Raw genomic sequence first — 26,836 nt, forward strand, 5'->3', positions numbered from 1 at the left:
TCAGCTCATCACTGGTCCATCTCATAACCATTCAGTATGTTGTTTTGGGACATTTTTTGTAGTCCAGATAGAGTACCACGTTTTCAGCTCATCACTGGTCCATCTAATCACTGTTGAGTACGTTGTTTCTGGAGAGTTTTTGTAGTCCAGACAGAGTACCACATGTTTTCAGCTCATCACTCGTCCATCTCATAACCATTCAATATGTTGATCCTGGAGAGTCTTTGTAGTCCAGATAGAGTACCAGATGTTTTCAGCTCATCACTGGCCCATGTCATAACCGTTCAGTATGTTGTTTCTTGACAGTGTTTGTAGTCCAGATAGAGTACCAGATGTTTTCAGCTCATCACTGGCCCCTCTCATAACCGTTCAGTATGTTGTTTCTGGACAGTGTTTGTAGTCCAGATAGAGTACCAGATGTTTTCAGCTCATCACTGGCCCATCTCATAACCATTCAGTATGTTGTTTCTGGATAGTGTTTGTAGTCCAGACAGAGTACCACATGTTTTCAGCTCATCACTGGTCCATCTCATAACCATTCAGTATGTTTTTTCTGGAAAAGGTTTGTAGTCCAGATAGAGTACCAGATGTTTTCAGCTCATCACTGGTCCATCTCATAACCATTCAGTATGTTGTTTCTGGACAGTGTTTGTAGTCCAGATAGAGTACCACATGTTTTCAGCTCATCACTGGTCCATCTCATAACCATTCAGTTTGTTGTTTAGGGACAGTGTTTGTAGTCCAGATAGAGTACCACTTTTTCAGCTCATCACTGGTCCATCTCATAACCATTCAGTACGTTGTTTTGGGACAGTGTTTGTAGTCCAGATAGAGTACCACGTTTTCAGCTCATCACTGGTCCATCTAATCACTGTTGAGTACGTTGTTTCTGGAGAGTTTTTGTAGTCCAGACAGAGTACCACATGTTTTCAGCTCATCACTCGTCCATCTCATAACCATTCAATATGTTGATCCTGGAGAGTCTTTGTAGTCCAGATAGAGTACCAGATGTTTTCAGCTCATCACTGGCCCATGTCATAACCGTTCAGTATGTTGTTTCTTGACAGTGTTTGTAGTCCATTTAGAGTACCAGATGTTTTCAGCTCATCACTGGCCCCTCTCATAACCGTTCAGTATGTTGTTTCTGGACAGTGTTTGTAGTCAAGATAGAGTACCACATGTTTTCAGCTCATCACTGGTCCATCTCATAACCATTCAGTATGTTGTTTCTGGAAAATGTTTGTAGTCCAGAATGATTACCAGATGTTTTCAGCTCATCACTGGTCCATCTCATAACCATTCAGTATGTTGTTTCTGGACAGTGTTTGTAGTCCAGATAGAGTACCAGATGTTTTCAGCTCATCACTGGCCCATCTCATAACCATTCAGTATGTTGTTTCTGGACAGTGTTTGTAGTCCAGACAGAGTACCACATGTTTTCAGCTCATCACTGGTCCATCTCATAACCATTCAGTATGTTGTTTCTGGAAAATGTTTGTAGTCCAGATTGAGTACCAGATGTTTTCAGCTCATCACTGGTCCATCTCATAACCATTCAGTATGTTGTTTCTGGACAGTGTTTGTAGTCCAGATAGAGTACCACTTTTTCAGCCATCACTGGTCTATCTCATAACCATTCAATATGTTGTTTCGGGACAGTGTTTGTAGTCCAGATAGAGTACCACGTTTTCAGCTCATCACTGGTCCATCTAATAACTGTTGAGTACGTTGTTTCTGGAGAGTTTTTGTAGTCCAGACAGAGTACCACATGTTTTCGGCTCATCACTGGTCCATCTCATAACCGTTCAGTATGTTGTTTCTGGACAGTGTTTGTAGTCCAGATAGAGCACCACATGTTTTCCCCTCATCACTGGTCCATCTCATAACCATTCAGTAGGTTGTTTCTGGACAGTGTTTGTAGTCAAGACAGAGTACCACGTTTTCAACTCATCACTGGTCCATCTCATAACCATTCATTATATTGATCCTGGAGAGTCTTTGTAGTCCAGATAGAGTACCACATGTTTTCAGCTCATCACTCGTCCATCTCATAACCATTCAGTATGTTGTTTCTGGAAAATGATTGTAGTCCAGATAGAGTACCACATGTTTCCAGCTCATCACTGGCCCATCTCATAACCATTCAGTATGTTGTTTCTGGAGAGTCCTTGTAGTCCAGATAGAGTACCACATGTTTTCAGCTCATCACTGGTCCATCTCATAACCATTCAGTATGTTGTTTCTGGAAAATGTTTGTAGTCCAGATAGAGTACCACATGTTTTCAGCTCATCACTGGTCCATCTCATAACCATTCAGTATGTTGTTTCTGGACAATGTTTGTGGTCCAGATAGAGTACCACATGTTTTCAGCTCATCACTGGTCCATCTCATAACCATTCAGTATGTTGTTTCTGGAGAGTCTTTGTAGTCCAGATAGACTACAACTTTTTCAGCTCATCACTGGTCAATCTCATAACTGTTCAGTATGTTATTTCTGGACAGTGTTTGTACTCGAGATAGAGTACCACATGTATTCAGCTCATCACTGGCCCATCTCAAACCCACCCAGTATGTTGTTTCTGGACAGTGTTTGTAGTCAAGATACAGTACCACGTTTTCAGCTCATCACTCGTCCATCTCATAACCCTTCAGTATATTGATTCTGGAGAGTCTTTGTAGTCCAGATAGAGTACCAGATGTTTTCAGCTCATCACTGGCCCATGTCATAACCATTCATTATGTTGTTTCTTGACAGTGTTTGTAGTCCAGATAGAGTACCATATGTTTTCAGCTCATCACTGGCCCATCTCATAACCCTTCAGTATGTTGTTTCTGGACAGTGTTTGTAGTCCAGATAGAGTACCACATGTTTTCAGCTCATCACTGGTCCATCTCATAACCGTTCAATATGTTGATCCTGGAGAGTCTTTGTAGTCCAGATAGAGTACCACATGTTTTCAGCTCATCACTGGCCCATGTCATAACCGTTCAGTATGTTGTTTCTGGACAGTCTTTGTAGTCCAGATAGAGTACCACATGTTTTCAGCTCATCACTGGTCCATCTCATAACTGTTCAGTATGTGGTTTCTGGACAGTCTTTGTAGTCCAGAAAGAGTACCACATGTTTTCAGCTCATCACTTGTCCATCTCATAACCATGCAGTATGTTATTTATGGACAGTGTTTGTAGTCAAGATAGAGTACCACATGTATTCAGCTCATCACTGGTCCATCTCATAACTGTTCAGTATGTTGTTTCTGGGGAGTCTTTGTAGTCAAGATAGAGTACCACATGTTTTCAGCTCATCACTGGCCCATCTCATAACCATTCAGTATGTTGTTTCGGGACAGTGTTTGTAGTCCAGATAGAGTACCAAATGTTTTCAGCTCATCACTGGCACATCTCATAACCGTTCAGTATATTGATTCTGCAGAGTCTTTGTAGTCCAGATAGAGTACCACATGTTTTCAGCTCATCACTAGCCCATCTCATAACCGTTCAGTATATTGATTCTTCAGAGTCTTTGTAGTCCAGATAGAGTACCACATGTTTTCAGCTTATCACTTGTCCATCTCATAACCATTCAGTATGTTATTTCTGGACAGTGTTTGTAGTCAAGATAGAGTACCACATGTATTCAGCTCATCACTGGCCCATCTCATAACCATTCAGTATGTTGTTTCTGGTCAGTGTTTGTAGTCCAGATAGAGTACCGCGTTTTCAGCTCATCACTGGTCCATCTCATAACTGTTCAGTATGTGGTTCTGGAGAGTCTTTGTAGTCCAGATAGAGTACCACATGTTTTCAGCTCATCACTGGCCCATCTCATAACCGTTCAGTATATTGATTATACAGAGTCACTGTAGTCCAGATAGAGTACCAGATGTTTTCAGCTCATCACTGGCCCATCTCCTAACCATTCAGTATGTTATTTCTGGACAGTTTTTGTAGTCAAGATAGAGTACCACGTTTTCAGCTCATGACAGGTCAATCTCATAACCGTTCAGTGTGTTGTTTCTGGACAGTGTTTGTAGTCCGGAAAGAGTACCACATGTTTTCAGCTCATCACTGGTCCATCTCATAACTATTCAGTATGTCATTTCTGGACAGTGTTTGTAGTCCGGAAAGAGTACCACATGTTTTCAGCTCATCACCGGTCCATCTCATAACCATTCAGTAGTTATTTCTGGAGAGTCTTTGTAGTCCAGTTAGAGTACCACATGTTTACAGCTCATCACTGGCCCATCTCACAACCGTTCAGTATATTGATTCTGGAGAGTCTTTATAGTCAAGATAGAGTACCACGTTTTCAGCTCATCACTGGTCAATCTCATAACTGTTCAGTATGTTGTTTCTGGACAGTGTTTGTAGTCCAGAAAGAGTACCACATGTTTTCAGCTCATCACTTGTCCATCTCATAACCATTCAGTATGTTATTTCTGGACAGTGTTTGTAGTCAAGATAAGAGTACCGCATGTATTCAGCTCATCACTGGCCCATCTCAAACCCATTCAGTATTTTGTTTCTGGACAGTGTTTGTAGTCCAGATAGAGTACCACATGTTTTCAGCTCATCACTGGCCCATCTCATAACCGTTCAGTATACTGATCCTGGAGAGTCTTTGTAGTCCAGATAGAGTACCACATGTTTTCACATCATCACTGGTCAATCTCATAACCATTCAGTATGTTGTTTCTGGTCAGTGTTTGTAGTCCAGATAGAGTACCACATGTTTTCAGCTCATCACTGGTCCATCTCATAACCATTCAGTAGGTTGTTTCTGGAGAGTCTTTGTAGTCCAGATAGAGTACCACATGTTTTCAGCTCATCATTGGCCTATCTCATAACTGTTCAGTATATTGATTCTGGAGAGTCTTTGTAGTCAAGATAGAGTACCACATGTTTTCAGCTCATCACTGGTCAATCTCATAACTGTACAGTATGTTGTTTCTGGACAGTGTTTGTAGTCCAGAAAGAGTACCACATGTTTTCAGCTCATCACTTGTCCATCTCATAAGCATTCAGTCTGTTATTTCTGGACAGTGTCTGTTCATTAGTCAAGATAGAGTACCACATGTATTCAGCTCATCACTGCAGTTATTCCACAAACCAATTGACTTGGTTGTAACACTGATGTTCTGCATCTGTCGTTATTGGTGGCTTTTTGAATACACGGGTTCCTCTCAAATTGTGTTTACTTTATCTCAGCTGGAACAAGCCTTAGATAGTAACATGTAAGGGTTGATTTATTACACTGTACATCAGTTGGATAGATAAAAAAAAACAAACGTTTTAAATTTTAGTGTTTTTAGTTTGATAAAAAGTGGATGTGTTGATTCTCTGTGATAGGTTGAATTTACATTTCGTATAGCTCTTTTCTGAAGGTTGAAGATTGGATGTGTGATTTGTTGTCTATTTATTAATAGACAACAAATTAAATGGAAGCCATACATAAATTGCCAGAGAAATTTAATTTCAGCTAATTTTTCGATTTCTACATCATTTATTTTGAGTTTTTTTCTGAGTTGGTAGATCGATTCCCAACGATTATAAACTTTGTTTTGCTTAAATTAAGTTAGTTTATTTGCATCAAACCAACTCTTAATCCTGCTCAATTCCTTTTCCATTGTATCCAAAAGTTGTTCCAAATTGTCTCCACAGCAGAGAGTTTGTGCAAGTGTCTTGATGCATGCTCAATAATCCAGGTCAGAAAGTTCAGGAAGGTGGAATCAGTTCATCTGGACACAAAGTATACTGACACATACGTTTCATCATCATCTAACTGACCTCTTTAGTCTCACCTGACTGCAGGTGTCGCCTCCCTTATAAACAATACAATGACTGCAGGTGTCCCCACCCTTATAAACAATACAGTGACTGCAGGTGTCCCCACCCTTATAAACAATACAGTGACTGCAGGTACCCCCACCCTTATAAAAAATAGTGAAGAGTGTAAATTGGAAATAATATGTAGTAATTTATTCAATCTGAAACACAACCACAATTTTGACCATCGGTGGCATCACTGACTGCTGCATTTCATAAGAAAAGGCGAATAACAATGCCACATGTAGTGCCTCACAGCAAGAAGGTCCTGGGTTCGAGCCCCAGGGTTGTCCAACCTGGGGGGTCATCCAAGGTCGCCCTCTGTGTGGAGTTTGCATGTTCTCCCCGTGTCTGTGTGGGTTTTCTCCGGGTGCCCCGGTTTCCTCCCACAGTCCAAAAACATGTAGGTCAGGTGAATCAGCCGTACTAAATTGTCCATTGGTATGAATGTGTGTGTGAGAGTCAGTCCTGTGATGGCCTGGCGGTCTGTGCAGGGTGTCTCCCCACCTGCCTCCCAATGACTGCTGGGATGGGCTCCAGCATCCCGCGACCCTAAGTGGGATAAGCGGCTTGGATAATGGATGATGGATATATATATATATATAGCGGCTTTTTTCGGAAATCGTCAATGGTGTTGATAAAAGTGCTCAACTAATGAGGAGCGGAATATCAATATAGATGTAAGAATTTGTTTTATTACATCTATATATATACACACATACATATATATCAGATCTTATTTCATTTTATTTAACACAGTACTTCATGCCATAAGCAATCATCAGCTGTCAATCTGATGATTCTGATGACTGCTTATGGCATGAAATACTGTGTTAAATAAAATAAAATAAAATCTGATTTTTATATATAAATAAAATCAGATTCTATTTCATTTTATTTAACACAGTATTTTTCTTGCTCTACTAATTGTACCATCAATGCCAAGGTAAATTCCTACTGGCAATAAGAGTTTCTGATTCTGATTCTTGACTGAGTTGTTCTTGATTATTCTTGTACCATTGTCATAGGTATAGTAGGATTAAAATGGAAGTTTTGCACTATATTGAATGTCCTATCGTAACTCATCGTATTGTGTCACATTGAAACGGTGATATTGTATCATATTGAAACGGGGATATTGTATCATATTGAAAGAGGGCGATATTGTATCATATTGAAACAGGGTGATATTGAATCATATTGAAAGAGGGCGGTATTGTATCATATTGAAACAGGGTGATATTGTATCATATTGAAAGTGGGCGATATTGTATCATATTGAAACAGGGTGAAATTATATCATATTGAAACAGGGTGATATATCATATTGAAACAGGTTGATATTGTATCATATTGAAACAGGGTGATATTGTATCATACTGAAACAGGGTGATACTGTATCATATTGAAACGGTGATATTGTATCATATTGAAACAGGGTGATATTATATCATACTGAAACAGGGGGATATTTTATCATATTGAAACAGGGTAATATTATATATCAAAACAGGGTGATATTGTATCATATTGAAACAGGGCGATATTGTATCACATTGAAACAGGGCGATATTGTATCATATTGAAACAGGGTGATATTGTATCACGTCGAAACAGGGCGATATTGTATCATACTGAATCGCTGGCTGCTTAAAATGTGTTTTTAATGCATTGTAGCATTGATCACGTATTGCATATCACATCAGTCTCAGAAGGAGCCATACCAACCTGTACTATTGAGTAATACATTTGACTTGAATGATGTTTGCAAACGTACATAATTTCAAATATAAAGTTTGACAACTCTACCTGTCACCCATCTGTCTCATTCTCTTCCTCTTTCACTCTTTCTTTATAAGTATGTAGACAGACAGATTTACTTACCACTAAGTTTCCTATCACCATCACCAGCATGAAGACAATGAGACACATAGTTTGACCTGCAACCTCCATGCAGTCCCACATGGTTTCAATCCATTCACCACAAAGCACTCTGAAGATTATGAGGAAGGCATGGAAGAAGTCTGTCATGTGCCAGCGTGGGAGCTCACAGTCTGCTGCGATCTTGCACACACAGTCTTTATAGGATTTCCCAAAGAGCTGCATGCCCACCACAGCAAATATGAAGACGATGATGGCAAGCACTAGGGTGAGATTCCCCAAGGCACCCACTGAGTTCCCAATAATCTTTATCAACATGTTGAGTGTTGGCCAGGACTTGGCTAGCTTAAACACACGCATCTAGAGCATTTCAGATGCAGAAATAGACAGAGAGACAACAGAAGAGAGGCAGAAAAAAAGACCGACATATAAACACATGAAACATATCCCAACACATTGACAGTCGGTCAATCAGAAAGAGACCAAGGACGAAGCAGTGTGTTTATCTTTGTACTGTCAAGTGGGTTGCTTGGATCAGGAGTCAGTCTTGATTCTGTTATTGGGGTTAGATATTTCTACTTCCGGCTACTCTCACTGAAAGTCATAATGCTGTGTTGGTTTTTATGCAGCCAAATGAAAACAAATTGTGTGTAGGGTCATTTAGCCTTCCATAATTTCCTGATTTGTTACATTTTAAATCTTGATTAAATTGTGAAATGCACTTTTCACTGAAGTGACATCTGTCACTATTACATTGCTTTATAATTATGTTTATTTCATACGACTGTCAAAGCACATCATCATCTTAATATTTCATTTGCATGATCGTGTCATTAATAAAAGAGTAATGTTGTGTAAATGTCTTTTAATGTGTCAGCAACAATTTCTCAGGTTAAATTACATGTGAATGTTTGTTTTGACACCTAAAAGCAACTGTTACTCTGCAGTAGTGATTGCTAACATAATGTAATTGCTGATATATTGTTGTACAGACCAGTCGGAAGGAGCGTAGCACAGACAGGCCTTCAACATCAGCCAGCCCCAGCTCCACGAGGCTCATGGTGACGATGATGCTATCGAAGATGTTCCAGCCCACCTGCATCAAGGCAACAACACAAGTTAGAAACACACAAAGGTTTCCAAAGGAGCTGCACTATGTTCCCACTTTTTGGCAAGGAATCCAACACAATGACAGCAAGACAACAGTTTGTGGTAAGAAACTTGACCATTTGATCTTCGGCTCTGCCTTAACTCACTTACTCTTCTTGGTCTCCAAAGTCATCCTACAGACCACCATCCGATGCTGCCTAGCTAGGTTCTCCCCTATCACCACCTTGCAGTCTCCAATCCCTTTTAGATCACGCCTTCTACATAAGATATAGTCCACCTGTGTGCACTTTCCTCCACTCTTGTACGTTACCCTGTGTTCCTCCCTCTTCTTGAAATATGTATTCACTACAGCCATTTCCATCCTTTTCGCAAAATACACCACCATCTGTCCTTCCACATTTCTCTCCTTGACACCATACCTACCCATCACCTCCTCATCACCTCTGTTCCCTTAATCAACATGCACATTGAAGTCCGGTCCAATCACCACTCTCTCCTCCTTGGGTACCCTCTCCACCATGTCATCCAACTCACTCCAGAATTCTTCCTTCTCTTCCATCTCACACCCAACTTGCAGGGCATATGCGCTGATAACATTCATCAATACACCTTTGACACTTCCGGCGTGGGAAGATGGAGGCGCGAACTCATGTTTGCTGTGGCTTCACCCAGTACCGACTATGCAGTGTCTTTGTCCATGTCTACGTCTACGTTTGTGTCATTTGTGAAGTTTTTATTTTGATCTTAGATTTTTTTTTTTCGTTTAATGGCTGGGAGAGCTAGCGTTGGCTCGGCTGGGAGAGCTTGGTCTGCCACGTCTGGTGGGCCCAAGGACCACAGCCTTGCCTGGAGCTGCACCCGAAAAGGAAGCACCGAGGGCGGTCTGACGAGACGCGGAAGCAGGGCAGGCTAAACTAACTGTTAGCCCATGCAGACTGGCAATTCCGATAACACCGAGGGCAGTCTAACGGCAGCCTCGCCTAGCATTGACTGTGTTTTAGCGTCATCATGTGGAGTGCGGGGAAGTGTGTCGAAGGTGTCTGGCTGGGAGAGCTGGTGCTGGACCAGCTGAGGGAGCCTGGTGTGCTGTGTCCGGTAGGCCCAGGGACCACGGCCCTGCCTGGAGCTGCACACAAAGAGGAAGCACCAAGGGCGGGCGGTGCGCCCTTGACAGCGGGGCAGGCGAAGCTAACTGCTAGCCCATGCAGACCAGCAGTTCCGACAGTCATCCTAGCTGGCGTTCGCTCTCTGGACAGTGATTATTTTGGACTGTGATGCACTGAGTGGTCCGTGTTGTTAACTGTTTGTGTGCTGTTGTTTTTTTGCTTTGTTCTCTCTGTTTTTGTATGTTTTTGGTGGTGTCGTTTTTGGAAATTTTGGATGCGTGTTTTTATCTTTTGTGTCGCACTGCTGTGGGCTGGGTGAAACTAAATTTCATTTCTTTTGTGTACATAAGTACATGAAAGAAATGACAACAAATTGTTCCCGATTTCAAGCTTCATACTCATCACTCTGACTGACACTCTCTTCACCTCCAGCACACTCGTGACATACTCTTCCTTCAAAATTATAAATTATTAATTATGGAGGTGCAGAGAAAGTTGGCTAAAAACAGCATGTACAAGACTTTTGGATAGAAACGGTAGAAGGGAAACCGGTCTGTAGTTTTTGACATCAGAGGGGTTAAGTGATGGTTTCTTGAGAAGGGGGGTGACTCTAGCAGTCTTGAAGGCAGATGGAAAGCACCCTGCCTGGAGGAAGGTGTTGATGAGGTGAGTTAGAAAGGGAAGGAGTTCAGGTGCTATAGACTGAAGAAGAGGGGAGGGGACTGGGTCAAGGGAGCATGTGGTGGGGCGACTGGATGTGATGAGGTTGAGGACATCATCGGGGGAGAGGGGAGCGAGGTGGGGTAGGGTGGGACATGGAGAGATGAGGGAGAGTGCAGAGGGTGGGCTAGTGCAAGGAGCACTAACCGGGTGGTGAGAAAAGAGGGATCTGATGTCGTTTACCTTCTTGTCAAAGAAGTTAGCGAAGTCATCAGGGAGGAGGGAGGAAGTAGGATGAGAAGGTGGGGGTTGAAGAAGTGTAGAGAAGGTTTCAAAGAGTTTCTTAGGATTAGAGGCAGAGGATAGGATTTTAGAGCGATAGAAGGCAGCCTTAGCAGCAGAAAGGGAGGAGGAGAAAGTGGAAAGAAGAGATTGGAAGTTGAGAAGGTCCCCTGGGAGTTTGCCTTTTCTCCATTTGCGCTCTGCCACTCTTAGGCTCCGTCTGTCGGTACGTACTGAGTCGGTCAGCCAAGGGGCAGGTGGAGTTGGTTGTGCAGGCCTGGAGGTGAGGGGACAGAGAATGTCCAGAGAAGAGGAGAGGGTAGAAAGAAGAAGATCAGTAGCAGTGTCACGGGGTAGGAGAGAGAAAGATTCAGGTGTAGGGAGGATAGAGGTAACAGAGGAAGAAAGATCAGTGGTAGAGAGAGAGTGGAGGTGTCTACGGGTGGAACCCATGTGGATAGGGGGAGGGGCTGAGGGGGGAAAGGAGAAGGAGAAAAAGTAGGACATGAAATAGTGGACAGAGAGCTGGAGGGGAGTAACAGAGAGATTGGAAATAGGACAGTTTCTAGTAAAGATAAGGTCCAGCTGGTTGCTGGCCTTGTGGGTAGGAGGAGAGGGTGAGAGGCGAAGGTCAAAGGAGGAGAGGAAAGAGAGAAGAGGCTCTAGCTTGTCAGTGTGGATGCTGAAGTCACCGAGAAGGATAAGTGCAGACTCATCAACAGGGAAGTGTGAGTCAAGTGCGAGACAAGTGTGTCAAGCTCCTCCAGAAACTCACCAAGGGGGCCTGGTGGGCGGTACACAACCACAATGGTGAGTTTGACTGGATAAGAGACAGTAACTGCATGAAGTTCAAAAGAGGGCAGAGAAAATTGTGGAACTGAAACAAGAGAGTATTTCCATTTCGGGGAGATTAACAAGCCAGTACCATCACCCCGCCTCCCAGCTCTGGGAGTGTGAGAAAAAGAGTACACATCAGACAGAGCTGCGGGTGTGGTAGTGTTTTCTGGCATGATTCAGGTCTCAGTTAGAGCAAGAACGTTGTGGGAGAGCAAGGATGTGTAGCCTGAGATTAACTCAGCTTTCGGCACCGCAGACTGGCAATTCCAGAGCCCTCTCGTCACCACTTGCTCAACGTGAGTAAAGAGAGTGGGATAGATGAGATTGGTAGGGTCACAGCGCCTAGGAGTGACCCAACGTCTATGCCAGCCCCGGGAAGAGGAAAGGAGAGGAATGCGAAGGAAACACATAGTCTATACTAGGTACATAAAATACAGATGACTGACCGGATCTAAAAAGAGCAGTCCCTACTTGACAAAGTCTTGGCTTGAAAAAGTCGTGCTTGCCTTTGTTCACTTTAGCCTTCGTTCAGCCTAGACCTGTTTGCCCTCGGCTTAGTTTCCCTGACGCTTTGAAGCTGACACTTCCAAGCAACAGCAGTGATTTAAAGAACACTGATTGCCAATTGTCTGCCAGGAGTGCGGGCCACACCCTGGCCACTTCACACCCAATTGGCCAAAGAGCTAAAATGAAAGTAGGCCTACCGCCCAGAAACTGGTCACTTATGTCAAACTCTATCAAACCTCACACAATACAATTAAAACCACAAACAGCAAGTTACCAAGGAATCTATGTATTTATAAGCTAAAAGGATAACTAATTCAAAACTGAAACTAGGCCTATTGCCTAGAAACTGGTCACTTATGTAAAACTCTATCAAAGCTCACACAAAACTATTAAAACTGCAAACGGCAAGTTACGAAGGAATATATTCATAAGCTAAAAGGATAACGAAGTCAAAACAGCTAGGCAACAAGAAATATTTAAGGACACACTAGGTGAAAAACAGCTACAGCTAGAACAAGATCCCACTAGTTCCCATTAGGAACCAGCAGCAGATCTATAGAGAAAAGGACTAATACTCAAGCAGCTGGAATAAGACTAATAGCAACTTGTTAAGCAAGAAAGCGATACTTATTCTATTCTAGATGAGCCAGCAATTCAGAATCACTCCAGAAGTTAAAATGCACACTGGATTGAAACTGAACCAGGCCAGACTTGTAAATCCCTGTGATGTTCTGGTCACACCCTGGCCATAGACTCATCAAATGGGCTACTGTAACAAGCTTGAATGAGTAGACTCGCTAGCTGGTTGGCTAATGGGTCAGACCCTTTAGTTGACTGGTTAGTGCAGTCGCCCGTGGTGTGGGCAACCCGGGTTTGCGTCCTGGCTGCGGCAGTTCCCGGCTGCACCCTGAATTCGCTACATTGGTGTCAGAAGTGGGATGGTGAGACTGTGAAGTCATCGAGAGTGCATGTACCCAGAGGCATGAGGGAGCTGATATGCTGAAGTCCGGGTACGCGCTTCCCAAAGGGGGGGGGGGTTGTTTAAACAACATACTTGGTAAATATCTGTTATAACCAAGATGTTTTTAGTATTGTGACTGTCAGGCTCCAAGGATAAATAATCCGTGCATACCAGTTCCCTCATGCCTCTAAGTGCACGTGCATCCGATGGCCTCACCATCCCACTTCTGACACCAATGTAGTGAATTCGGCAGAAACCGCGAAGCGAACCCAGGTCACCCACACCATGGGTGATAGGATGCGGATGGGGCTTTCCCTGAGTCTTCAGACTCTACCTCCTCCACTGATGATGCGTTAGCTGGGTTCAGGAGCTCCTCAGTGTTCTTTCCATCACCGAACAACATCGCCGGGCCTGGTCAGCAGGTCCTCTCCCCAGCTGAACACAGCCTGAGTCAAGCCCTACTTCCCTGAGTCATGAGTCGCCGGATGGTTTGTCAGAATTTCCTTGAGGCCAACAGAAACTCCTCCTCCATAGCCTCACCAAACTCCTCCCACACCCGAGTTTTTGCTTCCGCAACCACCGAAGCCGCCGCCCTTCTGGCCTCCCAGTATCTGTCTGCTGTTTCAGGAGACCTCTGGGTCAACTAAGCCCAAAAGGCCTCCTTCTTCAGCCTGACAGCTTCCCTCACTGCCAGTGTCCACCAGCGGGTTCTTAGGTTGCTACCTCGACAGGTACCAATGACCTTATGACAACAGCTCCTGCCTGCCACATCTGCAACAGAGGCTTTGAACATGGCCCACTCAGACTCCATGCTCCATCCTCCCTCGGGATACAAGAGAACTTCTTCCGGAGGTGGGAGTTGAAGACCTCATGGACAGGGGCCTCTGCCAGACATTCCCAGTTCACCCTCACTACATGTTTGGGTTTGCCAGGTATGTCCAGCAGCCTTCCCCGCCATCTGATCCAACTCACCACCAGGTGGTGATCAGTTGACAGCTCTGCTCCTCTCTTCACCCAAGTGTCCAAAACATATGGCCGCAGATCTGATGATACGACCACTAAGTCTATCATCAATCTTCGGCCTAAGGTGTTCTGGTTCCAAGTACACTTATGAACTACCTTGTGTTTGAACATGGTGATTGTTATGGCCAATCCATGACTCACACAGAAGTCCAATAACAAGGCACTGCTCGAGTTCTGATCGGGGAGGCCGTTCCTCCCAATCACACCCCTCCAGGTTTCTCCATCATTGCCCACGTGAGTGTTGAAGTCACCCCATGGACCCACCACTCGTGGGGATGAGCATTGGGGTAGGGTGCAATGCAGGCCGGGTGGAAGGAAAAGGTGGGGACCAGAACGTGCCAATTTCCGGCATTGCAGACTGGTCCTCGGGACGTGGAATGTCACCTCTCTGGCAGGGACGGAGCCTCAGCTGGTGCGGCGGTACCAACTAGATATAGTTGGGCTCACTTCGACACACAGCATGGGCTCTGGTACCAAATTCCTGGAGAGGGGCTGGACTCTTTACTTTTCCGGAGTTAGCCAAGGTGACAGGCACCGGGTGGGTGTGGGGATACTCACAAGTCCCCAGTTGAGCGCCGCCATGTTGGAGTTCTCCCCGGGAAATGAGAGGGTCGCCTCTATACGACTGCGAGTAGCTGGGGGAAAGGCTCTGACTGTGTGTGTGCTTATGCACTGAATAGCAGTTTGGAGTATCCGGCCTTCTTGGAGTCTCTGGGTGGTGTCCTGGATAAGGCTCTGGCTGGGGACTCTTTAGTTCTGCTGGAGAACTTCAATGCTCACGTGATATGGAAATATACCATAATTAATTATATGCTTATATTAAATCAATTTGAAGCTTTGAAAGCATCGCAATTGCATTGCCAATGAATATTAGGTTAGAAAATACAACATTATCCCGTTCTATCATGATTTCCGGTATAAACACGCCCCCTGCTGGTCTTCATCCGAATACAGATAAAGACACAGATCATTTCCTTGGTTGAACAGATGCATACATATGCAGATCTCTGTACACTATGATTCCATAGCTACATTAATCACCTCCCCACACACTCTGTATATCTCTCTCATCAACCAATCACTTATGGGCTCTGCTTTAATCTTTTGTTTTCAGCACTTTTCATTGGCTGTCAGTCCTTTGTTCTCTGTTGTTAAAGGTAAAAAAGGCAACTCGTCAACAGGAAGTAGTAATAAATCAACAGGAGGTAGTATTTAACTTGCTAGACATAGTAATAAATAGATCAAGAGTCACAGTAGTAAATCAGTAGGAAGTACTAAAACACCACAAGGAGTAGTTGTACACTAAAAGAAAGCAGAAGCAGTATTCAGACGAGAGGAGGAGGTAAGTAACTGACAGGAGCAGTATTCAGATGAGAGGAGGTGGTGAGTAACTGACAGGAGCATTATTCAGATGACAGGAGGTGTTGAGTAACTGACAGGAGCAGTATTCAGACGAGAGGAGATGGTAAGAAACTAACTGACAGGAAATCACAGTAAATCAAGGAGACAAACAGGAAGTGAAGTAGCATATAATCTGACCTGGAAGTAGTGGTAAGGGTCCATGGCCAGCAGTTTGAGAACCATCTCAGCTGTGAAGATTCCTGTGAAGACCTGATGAAGACGGGATGTCAGAGGTAGAAGGAAACGAGATCAATTTTCCACAATTTATATAGTTCTACCCTCAGCTGTCATGCAATGGTCCAGTTATTTATCTATTTTTCGAAGGGGGGGGGCAAATTAAAGTAGTTTTCACCATGGATTCCCCTCTGTTCTGTCTCTATGGTAAAAAAGAATGGCGCTTTCAATAAGTACCTGAACTTAGAGTGGCTATAAAAAGTGTGCACACCTGTTAAAATGGCAGATTTTTGTGATGTTAAAGCATGAAACCAAGATAAATCACATCAAACCGTTTCACCCTTAATGTGAAATTGTAACCTATAAAAATAAAGTGAAAAACAATCAGGGGAAAAAAGAAAAATACATAACTTACTGTAACCTGGTTTTATAAGTGTGCACATCCTGTGGGGATGTGGCTGTATTCAGAATGAACCAATCACTCAGACTCATGTTAATGAAGTTTTACTTTAAGTTCTGGCAGGAAAACTCTTTTGCATGCAGGCCTGAAGTTATATTTTATCCTGCCATGCTCATCTCTCACGCATGCTCGCTCATAATTCCCCTTGCTGTCATTGTGTGGGGCTGTCAACTGAGATATCAACTGTTCACATGACCTGTTCTCATCGATCAACTGTTCACATGACCTGTTCTCATCTAGCAACTTTTCACATGACCTGTTCTCATCTCAACTGTTCACATGACCTGTTCTAACTGTTCACATGACCTGTTCTCCTCTATCCAACAGCGCACTGAAACCTGCATGGTTAGCCTGTCATCCTGCTGCTGTCTTTTTAACGGTTTCTCTCCTTGCCTTTAGTGCGTTCGTGCTGCTGTTATGTGTGTCTCTCCACCTCCCCATCACTGCCTAGTCCTCACAGATTCATCAGTTTCATCTCTTCATCAGCTTCATCAACCTTATCAATCTCAGCAGAAGTCATCAGTCACCACCACCAGTGTCTGGACTCCACGGGAGATATACTATGCAGTTGCTCAGTGCTGATGCCTCTTGATTAAAAAAATCTTACTGATAAGTCTCAGTATGTTAGCCTTTCTTGACATGACTTGAAAGAAAGAAAGAAAGAAAGAAAGAAAGAAAGAAAGAAAGAAAGAAAGACACTTTATTTTGTCAATGTATTCTTACAACGAATTTCACTCTTACAGTTTATGTGTTCTCTGCGTGTAACCCATCCTATTGTATAGGAGCAGTGGTCAGCTGTGGCGCAGCATCCGGGGACCAACGCCAGTCCTTCTTTCCATTGCCTTGCTCAGGGGCACAGACAGGAGTATCAACCCTAACATGCATGTCTTTTTGCTGGTGGAAGGAAACCGTAGCACCCGGAGGAAACCCACGCAGACACAGGCAGAACATGCAAACTCCACACAGAAAAGGGCCTGGGACAACCTGGGGTTCTAACCCAGGACCATCTCGCTGTGAGGCAACAGTGCTAACCACTGGGCCACCATGCCGCCCCCTTTAAATCATCTGTTATATGATAAACAATTATATTTACTTCATTCACTATGTCTCTCCTGATTGCTATAGTAGTTAGTATACACCTGCCATCAATTAAAGTGACCGTGATTAACCCCAACTAAAGTTCAGCTGTTCCTGTAGGATTTTCCTGACATCTTCTTGGTTGCATCCAACTGAAAAAGCCATGAATCACAAAGAGTTTACAAGGCATGAACGCGAGCTCACATTAAAGGAGCTGCAGGCATTTCTGGCAAGTACTGGTTGCTCCCTACATGTGACAAAACATCGCCTGTATTCTTCATATATCTGAACTATAGAGTACGGTGGCAAGATGAAAATCTTTTCATATATATATATACATATATATATATATAAAAAATAAAATCCAAGCCCAGTTAAATGTTGTAAAAGGATACATCCAGTCTCCCAAAAACATGCAGAAAAACGTTGCTATGGTGTGATAAGACCAAGGTTGAACCTTTTGGTCATAATCCCAAAACTGTAATGATTTAGGAGAGACTGGCAGATGAGAACCCAAACGCATGACTCAAAGACAGTCAAGTTTAGGATACAAAAGAATTTAATTTGATCAAAAGGCAGGCAGAGGTTAAAATACTGGGAAATCAGTTCGATAGGAGACCAAAACAGACAACGGGCAGAATGAACACAGAGAAAATTCTGGATATCTAGGCAACACAACACACTAGACTATCCGGCAGGGAATTATTGAAAAGGGATTGGTAGAAGTACGTAGTGTGGGCTGATTGGGAGGCAATGAGCTGCAGGTGAGGAGATGGGCAGGGAAACCAGGAGACTGAGTGGTGAGATGGCCAGGCCGGAAGAGGAGACAGGATCTCAGGTTATGAACTGGTTGACCTCATGACAGAACCCCCTCTCCCCTTTGGAATGGCTCCTGACGGTCCACCACGCTGGTCAGGATGGGCCTGGTTTGAAGTCCTTGATGAGGGAGGGATCCAAGCTGTTGCAGGCAGGGACCCAGGAGTGTTCTTGGGGGGGGGGGGGGGGGGGGGCGTAACCCTTCCAGTCCAAGAGATACCGGGCACCCCTGCCTCGCCATTGGAATTTGATGAGGCAATGGACTGTGTGGATCGGCACCCCATCGATGAGTTTGGGAGTGGTGGGGGTCTGGGGGAGAGCTGAAGTGCGGTCAAAGCAATGGGCTTAAGCTTGCACACGTGGAATGTAGGGTGGATCCTCATGAACTGGGGGCAGGTGGAGATGGACAGCCACAAGGTTGATCACCTTGATGATGGGGAATGGATACATGAACTGCGGTGCCAAGTTCATGGACTCTACACAGTGAGGCAAAACAGACAAGCTGTCCTAGGACATAACGGGATGCGACGTCGATAGGTAGTTTGCTGGTAGCGATCGGAGGAGCACAGAAGGGTGGAGTGAGCCTGCATCCAGGTGTGCTGACACCTCCTAAGGAAAGCCTGGACTGAGGGGATGCTAGCCTCGTGTTCTTGTTCAGGGAACAGGGGTGGTTCGTAACTCTGGGAGGAGCGCTGAAAGGGCAAGAGGCCAATGGCCAAACTGGGAAGGTTGTGAGTGTATTTGACCCAGAGGAGTTGTGTTGACCAGCAGGATGGGTTGCGGGAGCAAGGCAGTGCAGGACAGTTTTCATCTCCTGGTTCAAGCGTTCGGGTTGACCGTTGGGCTTGGGGTGGAAACCAGATGACAGGGTAGCCTTGGCTCCTAGAAGGCAACAAAATTCTGACCAGAAACAGGATGTGAATTGAGGCCCCCGCTCAGAGACCACGTCACAGGGAAGACTGTGTAGGCGGAAACATATGACTTAACAAAATCCCTGCTTTGTCTTTGGCTGTGAGTAATTTGGGTAGTGGAATGAAGTGAGCAGTCTTAGGAAAATGGTCAACCACTGTGAGGATGATAGTGTTACCAGCATTACTAGAGGCAGGCAATCCAGTGATGAAGTCTATTGATATGTGGGACCAGGGACGACACGGGATTGGCAAGGGTTGAAAGAGGCCAGGAGGAGGTTGATGGGAGCCTTTGTGCTGGGTGCAGGTCATACAGGCAGCTATGAACTCCTTGCCATCCTTCTCTATGGACTGCCACCAAAACCATTGCTGCAACAAAGCCAGGGTGCACCAGACAGGAGGAATGGCCCCACTGCAGAACCTAAGAGCGAAGATTGGCAGTAACAAACAGACAGCCATCAGGGCAAGAACTAGAGGCAGGGTGTGTTTTACCTGGTCTTTTACTTCCCAGGTTAAGCCCCGATTACACAGGTTGGAGGGAGGATGTTCTCAAGTTGAAAAAGGGAAAGCATTGGACTATTGCTGCTGGGAGAGTGCACCTGGCTTCATTTTTTGAAGTCAGGGAGAAATTAAAATGATTAATTTGACCTGTCTGGCATTCAATTGTTTGGCTGATTGGATGTACGCGAGGTTTTCTTGATCAATCCAGACCACAAATGGTTGCTCTGCTCCCTCCAACCAGTGCCTCCATTCTTCTTCAGCCTGCTTCACCACCAGTAATTCATGATTGTCGATGTCATAATTATTTTCCGCCGGCGATAATTTGCAAGAGAATAAGGCACAAAGGTGTATCTTCTGGTCCTCTGTCAATCATCATGTGAGTACCGCTCCAACATCTGTGTCTGAGGCATCTACCTCCACTATAAATTGATCAGCTGGGTCTGGAAAAACAAGAATGGGAGCAGGCGAGAAACATCTTTTTAACTCACCGAATACATCTTCAGCCACTGAAGACCATTGGAAGGGAGCTCTTAGGGGGGTGAAGGCAGTCAAGGGGGCTGCAACCGAACTGTAGTTTCGGATGAAACAACGATAAAAGTTCACGAATTGCAGGAAATGCTGGAGCCATTTACAGGTCAAGGGAATGGGCCAGTTCATGACCACTGTAGTCTTAGCTGCATCCATCCGGACACCTTTGGTGTAAATAATAAACCCAATGAAAGGACACCTCCAGGATGTAAAACTTGCATTCACTGCCTTAACGAACAGTTGATTCTCCAGGAGCCTCTGGAGCACCTGATGCACATGTTCCTGCTTGGTTTTAGAAAAAATGAGAACGTCATCTATCCATTATCCAATCCACTTATCCTGCTCTCAGGATCACGGGGATGCTGGAGCCTATCCTAGTGGTCATTGGGCAGTAGGTGGGGAGACACCCTGGACAAGTCGCCAGGCCATCACAGGGCCCACACACACACACACACACACACACACACACACACACACACACACACACACACACACACACACACACAGGGACAATTTAGTACAGCCACAGAGGAGAATGTCATCTAAATACACAAATACAGATATTGAGCATATGCCAAAGCTCATTGTTGACTGACCAGGCCTTGAAACACTGCAGGGGTATTTGTGAGACCAAACGGCAGGACTATGTATTTGTAGTGGCCACTGGGGGTGTTGAAAGTTGCCTTCCAAGTGTCCTCTTCTTGAAGCGATAAGCATTTCTGAGGTCAAGTTTAGAAAAGATAGTAGCTTCTCGCAAAAGTTCAAAAGCAGAAGAGATGAGCATAAGAGGGTACCTGTTTTTGATAGTTATGTTGTTGAGCCCCCTGTAGTCGATGTAAGGTCTAAGGGACTTATTCTTTTTCTCCATGAAGAAAAATCCCGTGCCATAAGGGGACGAAGAGGGCCGGATGACCCCCGCCAACGGTGCATCATTGATATACTGCTCCATAGCCTTAGTTTCAGGGGCCGACAAGGAGTACAGCCATCCCTTTGGAGGAGACATGCGCGATAACAAGTCAATGGCACAGTCGTATGGTCGATGTGGTGGCAAGGAGGTGACGCGGGTCTTGTTGAACTCCTCTTTCATGCCAAAGTATTCCTTGTGAACTCCAGACAGATCTGGGAAATCAGAGGGGGTAGGCAAACTAGGAACTGATGAGTGTGAAGGCTTGAGACAGACAGCATGAAGGCTCCACTAAAGGATGGTTCCTGATGACCAGTCTAAGTGTGGCTTATATTTCCTTAGCCAAGGATAGTCCAGAACGATGGGTTGCAGTGGTGCATGACTGAAATGGAAGTTGAGTGTTTTGGTGTGATTACCTGACATGCTCAATTGGCGGGGTTAACTGATGGGTATACCAGCAGCGACGACGGCTATCGAGAGCAGTGTCAAGGGTGGCTCTCTCCAGGGGCTTCTGTTTGATCCCCAGTCGAGAGGTCAGAGTCATGCCAGAAAGGTTGGCGTCAGTGCCAGAGTCAATGAAGATGATGACTGGGTGGTCCTGACCAGAGCAGCTATGAGGAGCCTGGATGATGGGTCAAGAAGACTTATCAGAGTCTATGGTCCAGCTCACTAGCACTCTCTGGAAGACTGGTGAGCCCTGTCTTTTACTGGACAAGACGACATGAAATGGCCCTCCTGGCCACAATACATGCAACATGTTAGCTCAACTCTCAGGAGAACCTCAGGGGTGCTCTGAGCTGATGGGACTGAAGACTGCTGGAAATGGGGTGGAGAGTGTGACCGTGCTGGAAACATGAAAGACTGATCTTTCTCTCTCCTGTTCCCTACCAGGGAATTGACATTACAAGTCAGATTTCAGCCCGCCAGGTCATCTTTAATGCAATAGGAAAGCCTGTGGTAAAATGCATCGAGAAGGGAGGAGGCGTTCCAGCTGTGATGGTGTAAAACTCGATGGAGTAGTCTGTGACTGTCCTTCATCCTCTAGGTTACGTTCATCAACTCCCGAGCTGCCTCTCCACCGGAAGTGACCTGGTCGAAGACCTTAAGGAGCTTGGCAGAGAAGGAACCTATCGAGGAGCAAGCAGGCAAATTTTCCCTCCCATTCGGCAGTTCCCCAATCCTTGGCTTCCCCGGTAAGCAGGGAGATGATGTACACCACCCTGGACTGCTCGGTGGGAAAGGCTGAAGCCTCAAGTTAAAAAAAAGAGAGCACTACACTGGGACAACAGGAACCAGGAGCCCCAGAGCATCGTTCCAGCAGTGGCATGCGTGCTTCAGACGTCAATGAACAGGGAACTGGGGAAGTGGGAGGAACAGTGGTGGCTGAGCTCTGATTGGCAACGGGAATCTTCTGCAAATGCTCCTGGATAGACTCCGTGTTGTGGTCGTGGCAAGCGTTCATCTTCCATAGGCCATCTGTTATGGAGGTAAATTGGGGATCATGGCATTGCTCCCTCCAGGTTGGGGATGAGTTGTTGCCTCAAGTGAATGAGTTCAAGTATCTCGGGGTCTTGTTCATGAGTGAGGGTAGGACAGAGCGGGAGATTGACAGGCAGATTGGTGCAGCATCAGCAGTAATGCGGATGTTATACCGGACTGTTGTGGTGAAGAAGGAGCTGAGACAGAAGGCAAAGCTCTCAATTTATCAGTCAATCTTTGTTCCAACCCTCACCTATGGTCATGAGCTTTGGGTAGTGACTGAAAGGGTGAGATTGCGGTACAAGCGGCTGAAAAAAGTTTCCTCCATAGGGTGTCTGGGCTCAGCCTTACAGATAGGGTGAGGAACTTGGACATCCGGAGGGAGCTTGGAGTAGAGCCGCTGCTCCTTCGCATCGAAAGGAGCCAGTTGAGATGGTTCAGGTATCTGATTAGGATGCCTCCTGGGCGCCTTCCTTTGGAGGTTTACTGGGCACGGCTAACTGGGAGGAGACCCTGGGGTAGACCCACAACTCGCTGGAGGGACTACATGTCCAATATGGCCTGGGAACACCTTGGGATCCCCCAGGAGGAGCTGGAGGGCATTGCTGGGGAGAGGGATGTCTGGAGTGCCCTACTTAGCTTGCTGCCACCGTGACCCGACCCTGGAAAAGCGGCTGAAGATGAGATGGCATTGTAGGGTGCCAACTTGCACCAACAGCTCCTTCTGAAGTGCTTTCGAGTCAGCTGGGTTCATGTTTTGCCAGATTGTACTGTAATAATTAAAGAGACTGGCAGATGAGAACCCAAATGCATAACTCAAAGACAGGCAAGGTTTAGTTCACAAAAATTTTCACTTTGGTTAAAAGGCAGGCAGAGGTCAAAACACTGGGGAAATCAGTTCGATAGGCAACCAAAACGGACAAGGAGCAGGCAGACAGGAAAACTGGTTCCTGCAGAGTTCAGGCTACTGGGAAGTCAGCTCAAAACAGGCGACCAGCGCAGACAAGGGGCAGACAGAAGAAATTGAGTCCTGAGATCAGGCAACAGAGGCAACCATGGGGCGGTCAGGCAGGATGAGGGAGAAAACACTGGATAGCCTGACAGCAAAACATTCTGGACAATCTGGCAGGGAACTAGTGAAAAGTGACCAATATAAGTAGTGTGGGCTAATTGGGATGGAATGAGCTGCATATGAGAAGATGGGCAGGGAAACCAGGAGAGGGAGTGATGAGATGGCCATGCTGGAAGGGGAGACAGGATCTGAGGTTATGAACTGGATAAACTGGTGGCCCTCATGAAAAAAAGGTATGTTTGGTGCAAAAACAACACAGCACATGACAAAAGAACACCATACCCACAGTGAAGCATGGTGGTGGCAGCATCATGCTTAAGGGCTGCTTTTCCTCAGCCGGAACTGGGGCTTTTGTCAAGGTGGAGGGAATCATGAATAGGTCCAAATACCAGTTGATTTTGGGCAAACCCTTCAGGCATCTGCTAGAAATCTGAAGATGAAGAGGAATTTCCCCTTTCAGCACGACAATAACCCAAAGCAACCCAAAGCATACATCCAAATCAACAAAGGAATGGCTTCACCAAAAGAAGATCAACATTTTGGAATGGTCAAACCAGAGACCAGACCTGGATCCAATTGAAAATCTGTGGCATAACCTGAAGAGGGTTGTGCAAGATGTCCTTGCAATGTCATGGATCTAGAACCTTTTTGCGAAGAAGAGTGGGAAAATATTGCCAAGTCAAGATGTGCCAAGCTGATAGACGCTTACCCAACAGACTAGGTGCTGTAATAAAATCAAGTTACCTCAACAGAATGTTAATTAGGGGTGTGCACAATTATGCACCCTGGTTACTATTGTAAGCTTCTTTTTTTTCCTGAAAGGTTTCAATTTGTTTTTCATCTTTTTTCACAATTTCCAATTTCACAAATCTTGTTTTACACAATCTTATAGCTTGCAATTTCACATTATAGGTGGAAAAAGTTCTGGCATGGCTTATCTTGAATTCATGTTTTTTAAAACAAGGATTTCCACACTGCCTGGCATGCCACCCAAAATGACATGAATTAAAGGAAACATAACAAAAACTAACAAAGTAAACCAAAATGACATGAATTAAAGGAAACCATAACAAAAACTAACAAAGTAAACATGTAACAAGCATAAATTAAATGAACAAAAGAAAGGGGAAACGTTAACAAAAAAAGTAAATAAATAAGCAAAAGGGAAAAGGAGAATAGAAGAGAAATCAGAATCAGAAATACTTTACTCACCCCTGAGGGGAAACTGGGTCCTATTACAGACAGTCACGCTCTAGTAAAGAAAAAAATAACAAGATACAAGATAACAGAAATAAACAGAAAAAAGAAAAAGGAAAGAATAGAAACAGAAGATAAAATAAGAAAAAGAAATAAGAATAAAATATATAAACACATGTGCACCATGCTCTATCTATACTGTATAGGCTCGGTGCATTAATGTCGCGCTACGGAACTTCGGGTGTGTCTGTTTGCATAAGAACTTCCGGTACAGCCGGATGCTTACGTCCTGCTGAGTCATTAGCTAGCTGCTAACTTATCCATCCAAATCTTAATTTCTTCCAAAAATCAATGAATCAAACAGGGCAAAAAGGGACGTTCAAGTATTAATGCCGTGAACCAGGCTCCACTGAGCACTGTTGTGTGCCACGGTATAATTATCTTCTAAATTTCCATTCATTTCCTAGTAACTGTGAGGAAAGAGCTAAGTGGCTAGTGAAGATTTGGAGGGATGCATTTACCGTTATCAAGAGTACAAAAGTGTGCAGTCGGCATTTTGAACCAGGTGATTTCGCTGTGCCAGCTATAGGTGTGTTAAGGAGGCTCAAGAAATGAGCTGTCCCCACACTCTTTGCATGGAATGAGTAATCCAAACCCGCACCCAGGCTAGGTGTGTGGGAGCACCGGCAGCGTCCTGCTGTCGCCCCTCTGCCAGCTCTGATAATGAAATGGATGTCAGCAGCTGCCTGCAAGAGCATGGCTATTGTGTGGCTCCTAATCCTTCCGCTTTGGATGATGCCCTGGCCCAAAACAAGCCAATGAGGAAACAAATAGAAGTGCTCCAGAAAAAACCGTCCAGCTCAGTCCAAATTCAGCCTGAGGCAATTTGCAGGTTCCGATGAGGACATTCGGTTTTACACCAGGTATGTCTGATTTGTATTATTTCCTTTAATCCCCCATGCCAGCTAACTAGCCAGCACTAGCATAGTTCTAATGATGCCATTACTCACCCTCGTAGTTGTCGATGTAGCTCGAAATATACATCTTAAACCCTTTTTCTTTTTTGCTCGTCTGAGCTACCAAGGAAGCATTCACGATGCAATGTACATCATTGACCATGATTTTAGGGAGGTCCTGCAAACAGCGAGAGTAAAACAAAGCCATCTCTTCTCTCAACAACCAGACCAGAAGTTCTTGTGCAAGTACTCGTACATCGGAAGTCGAACGACACCATCTTACGCACCCAGGCTATTACTGCAGTATGAAACAAACACCGACAAGGTAAAATAAGTCGAAGGTCCAGTCTAATGACCATTAACTTGGAGTGTCTGACACTCTGAGGGAGTTGTAAAGCTTGATGGCCACAGGAAGATATGACATCCTGTGGCACTCTGTAGCGCATTTCAGCAGAATGAGTCTATTACTAAAAGTACTCCTGTGCCCAACCAGCACGTCATGGAGTGGGTGGGAGACATGTCCATGATGGCACATAACTTCAACAGCGTTCTCCTCTCAGAAACCGCCACCAGAGAGTCCAGTTCCATCCCCACAACATCACCGGCCCTGCGGATCAGTTTCCTGAGCCTGTTTGCATCCGCTACCCTGAACCTGCTGCCCCAACACACAACAGCAAACAGGAGAGCACTGGCCACCACAGACTCATACCACATTCTGAGCATCGTCTGGCAGATATTGAAGGACCTCAGCCTCCTCAAAAAGTAGAGACGACTCTGTCCCTTCTTGTAGAGGGCATCAGTGTTCTTAGCCCAGCCCAGTTTATTGTCTATATACACCCCCAGTTACTTGTAGTATTCCAGTGTCCACACTGACCCCCTAGATGGAGACGGGGGTCACTGTGTTATGGCCCTCCTCGGGTATTGAACTCTTGTCTGTGTCGGTAAGACTCTTTTATCTCCCGAGGGAATTTCCCCAGGTGTTTGTCACCATTGTGTACATTCATCCCAAGGCAAATACGGAATTTGCGGCATAAACCATCTTCAAAGTAATATAGCCACTTCAGTTCATCTCTCTGGATGCCCCCAACATTGAACTGGGAGACTTTAACCACTGTAACTAGAAGATAACATTGAACAGCTTTTATCAATATGTCAGCTGTCCTATGCAT

At 44.9% G+C, this 26,836-nt stretch overlaps 1 protein-coding gene across 1 annotated transcript in view; it reads right to left on the bottom strand.

The window, feature by feature from the left end:
* The window catches only part of LOC130119126 (sodium channel protein type 4 subunit alpha B-like), a 256,811-nt gene that overhangs the window by 109,751 nt on the left and 120,224 nt on the right, over positions 1–26,836 (bottom strand). The window contains exons 12-14 of the mRNA XM_056287542.1: positions 15,734–15,805; positions 8,703–8,804; positions 7,712–8,068 (exon numbers count right to left, since the gene is read on the bottom strand). Of these exons, the coding sequence (XP_056143517.1) occupies positions 7,712–8,068; positions 8,703–8,804; positions 15,734–15,805 (531 nt within the window). The remainder of the gene's footprint in view (positions 1–7,711; positions 8,069–8,702; positions 8,805–15,733; positions 15,806–26,836) is intronic.

The sequence above is a fragment of the Lampris incognitus genome, chromosome 10 (genome assembly GCF_029633865.1).
Source record: "Lampris incognitus isolate fLamInc1 chromosome 10, fLamInc1.hap2, whole genome shotgun sequence".
NCBI classification, from domain to species: Eukaryota; Metazoa; Chordata; class Actinopteri; order Lampriformes; family Lampridae; genus Lampris; species Lampris incognitus.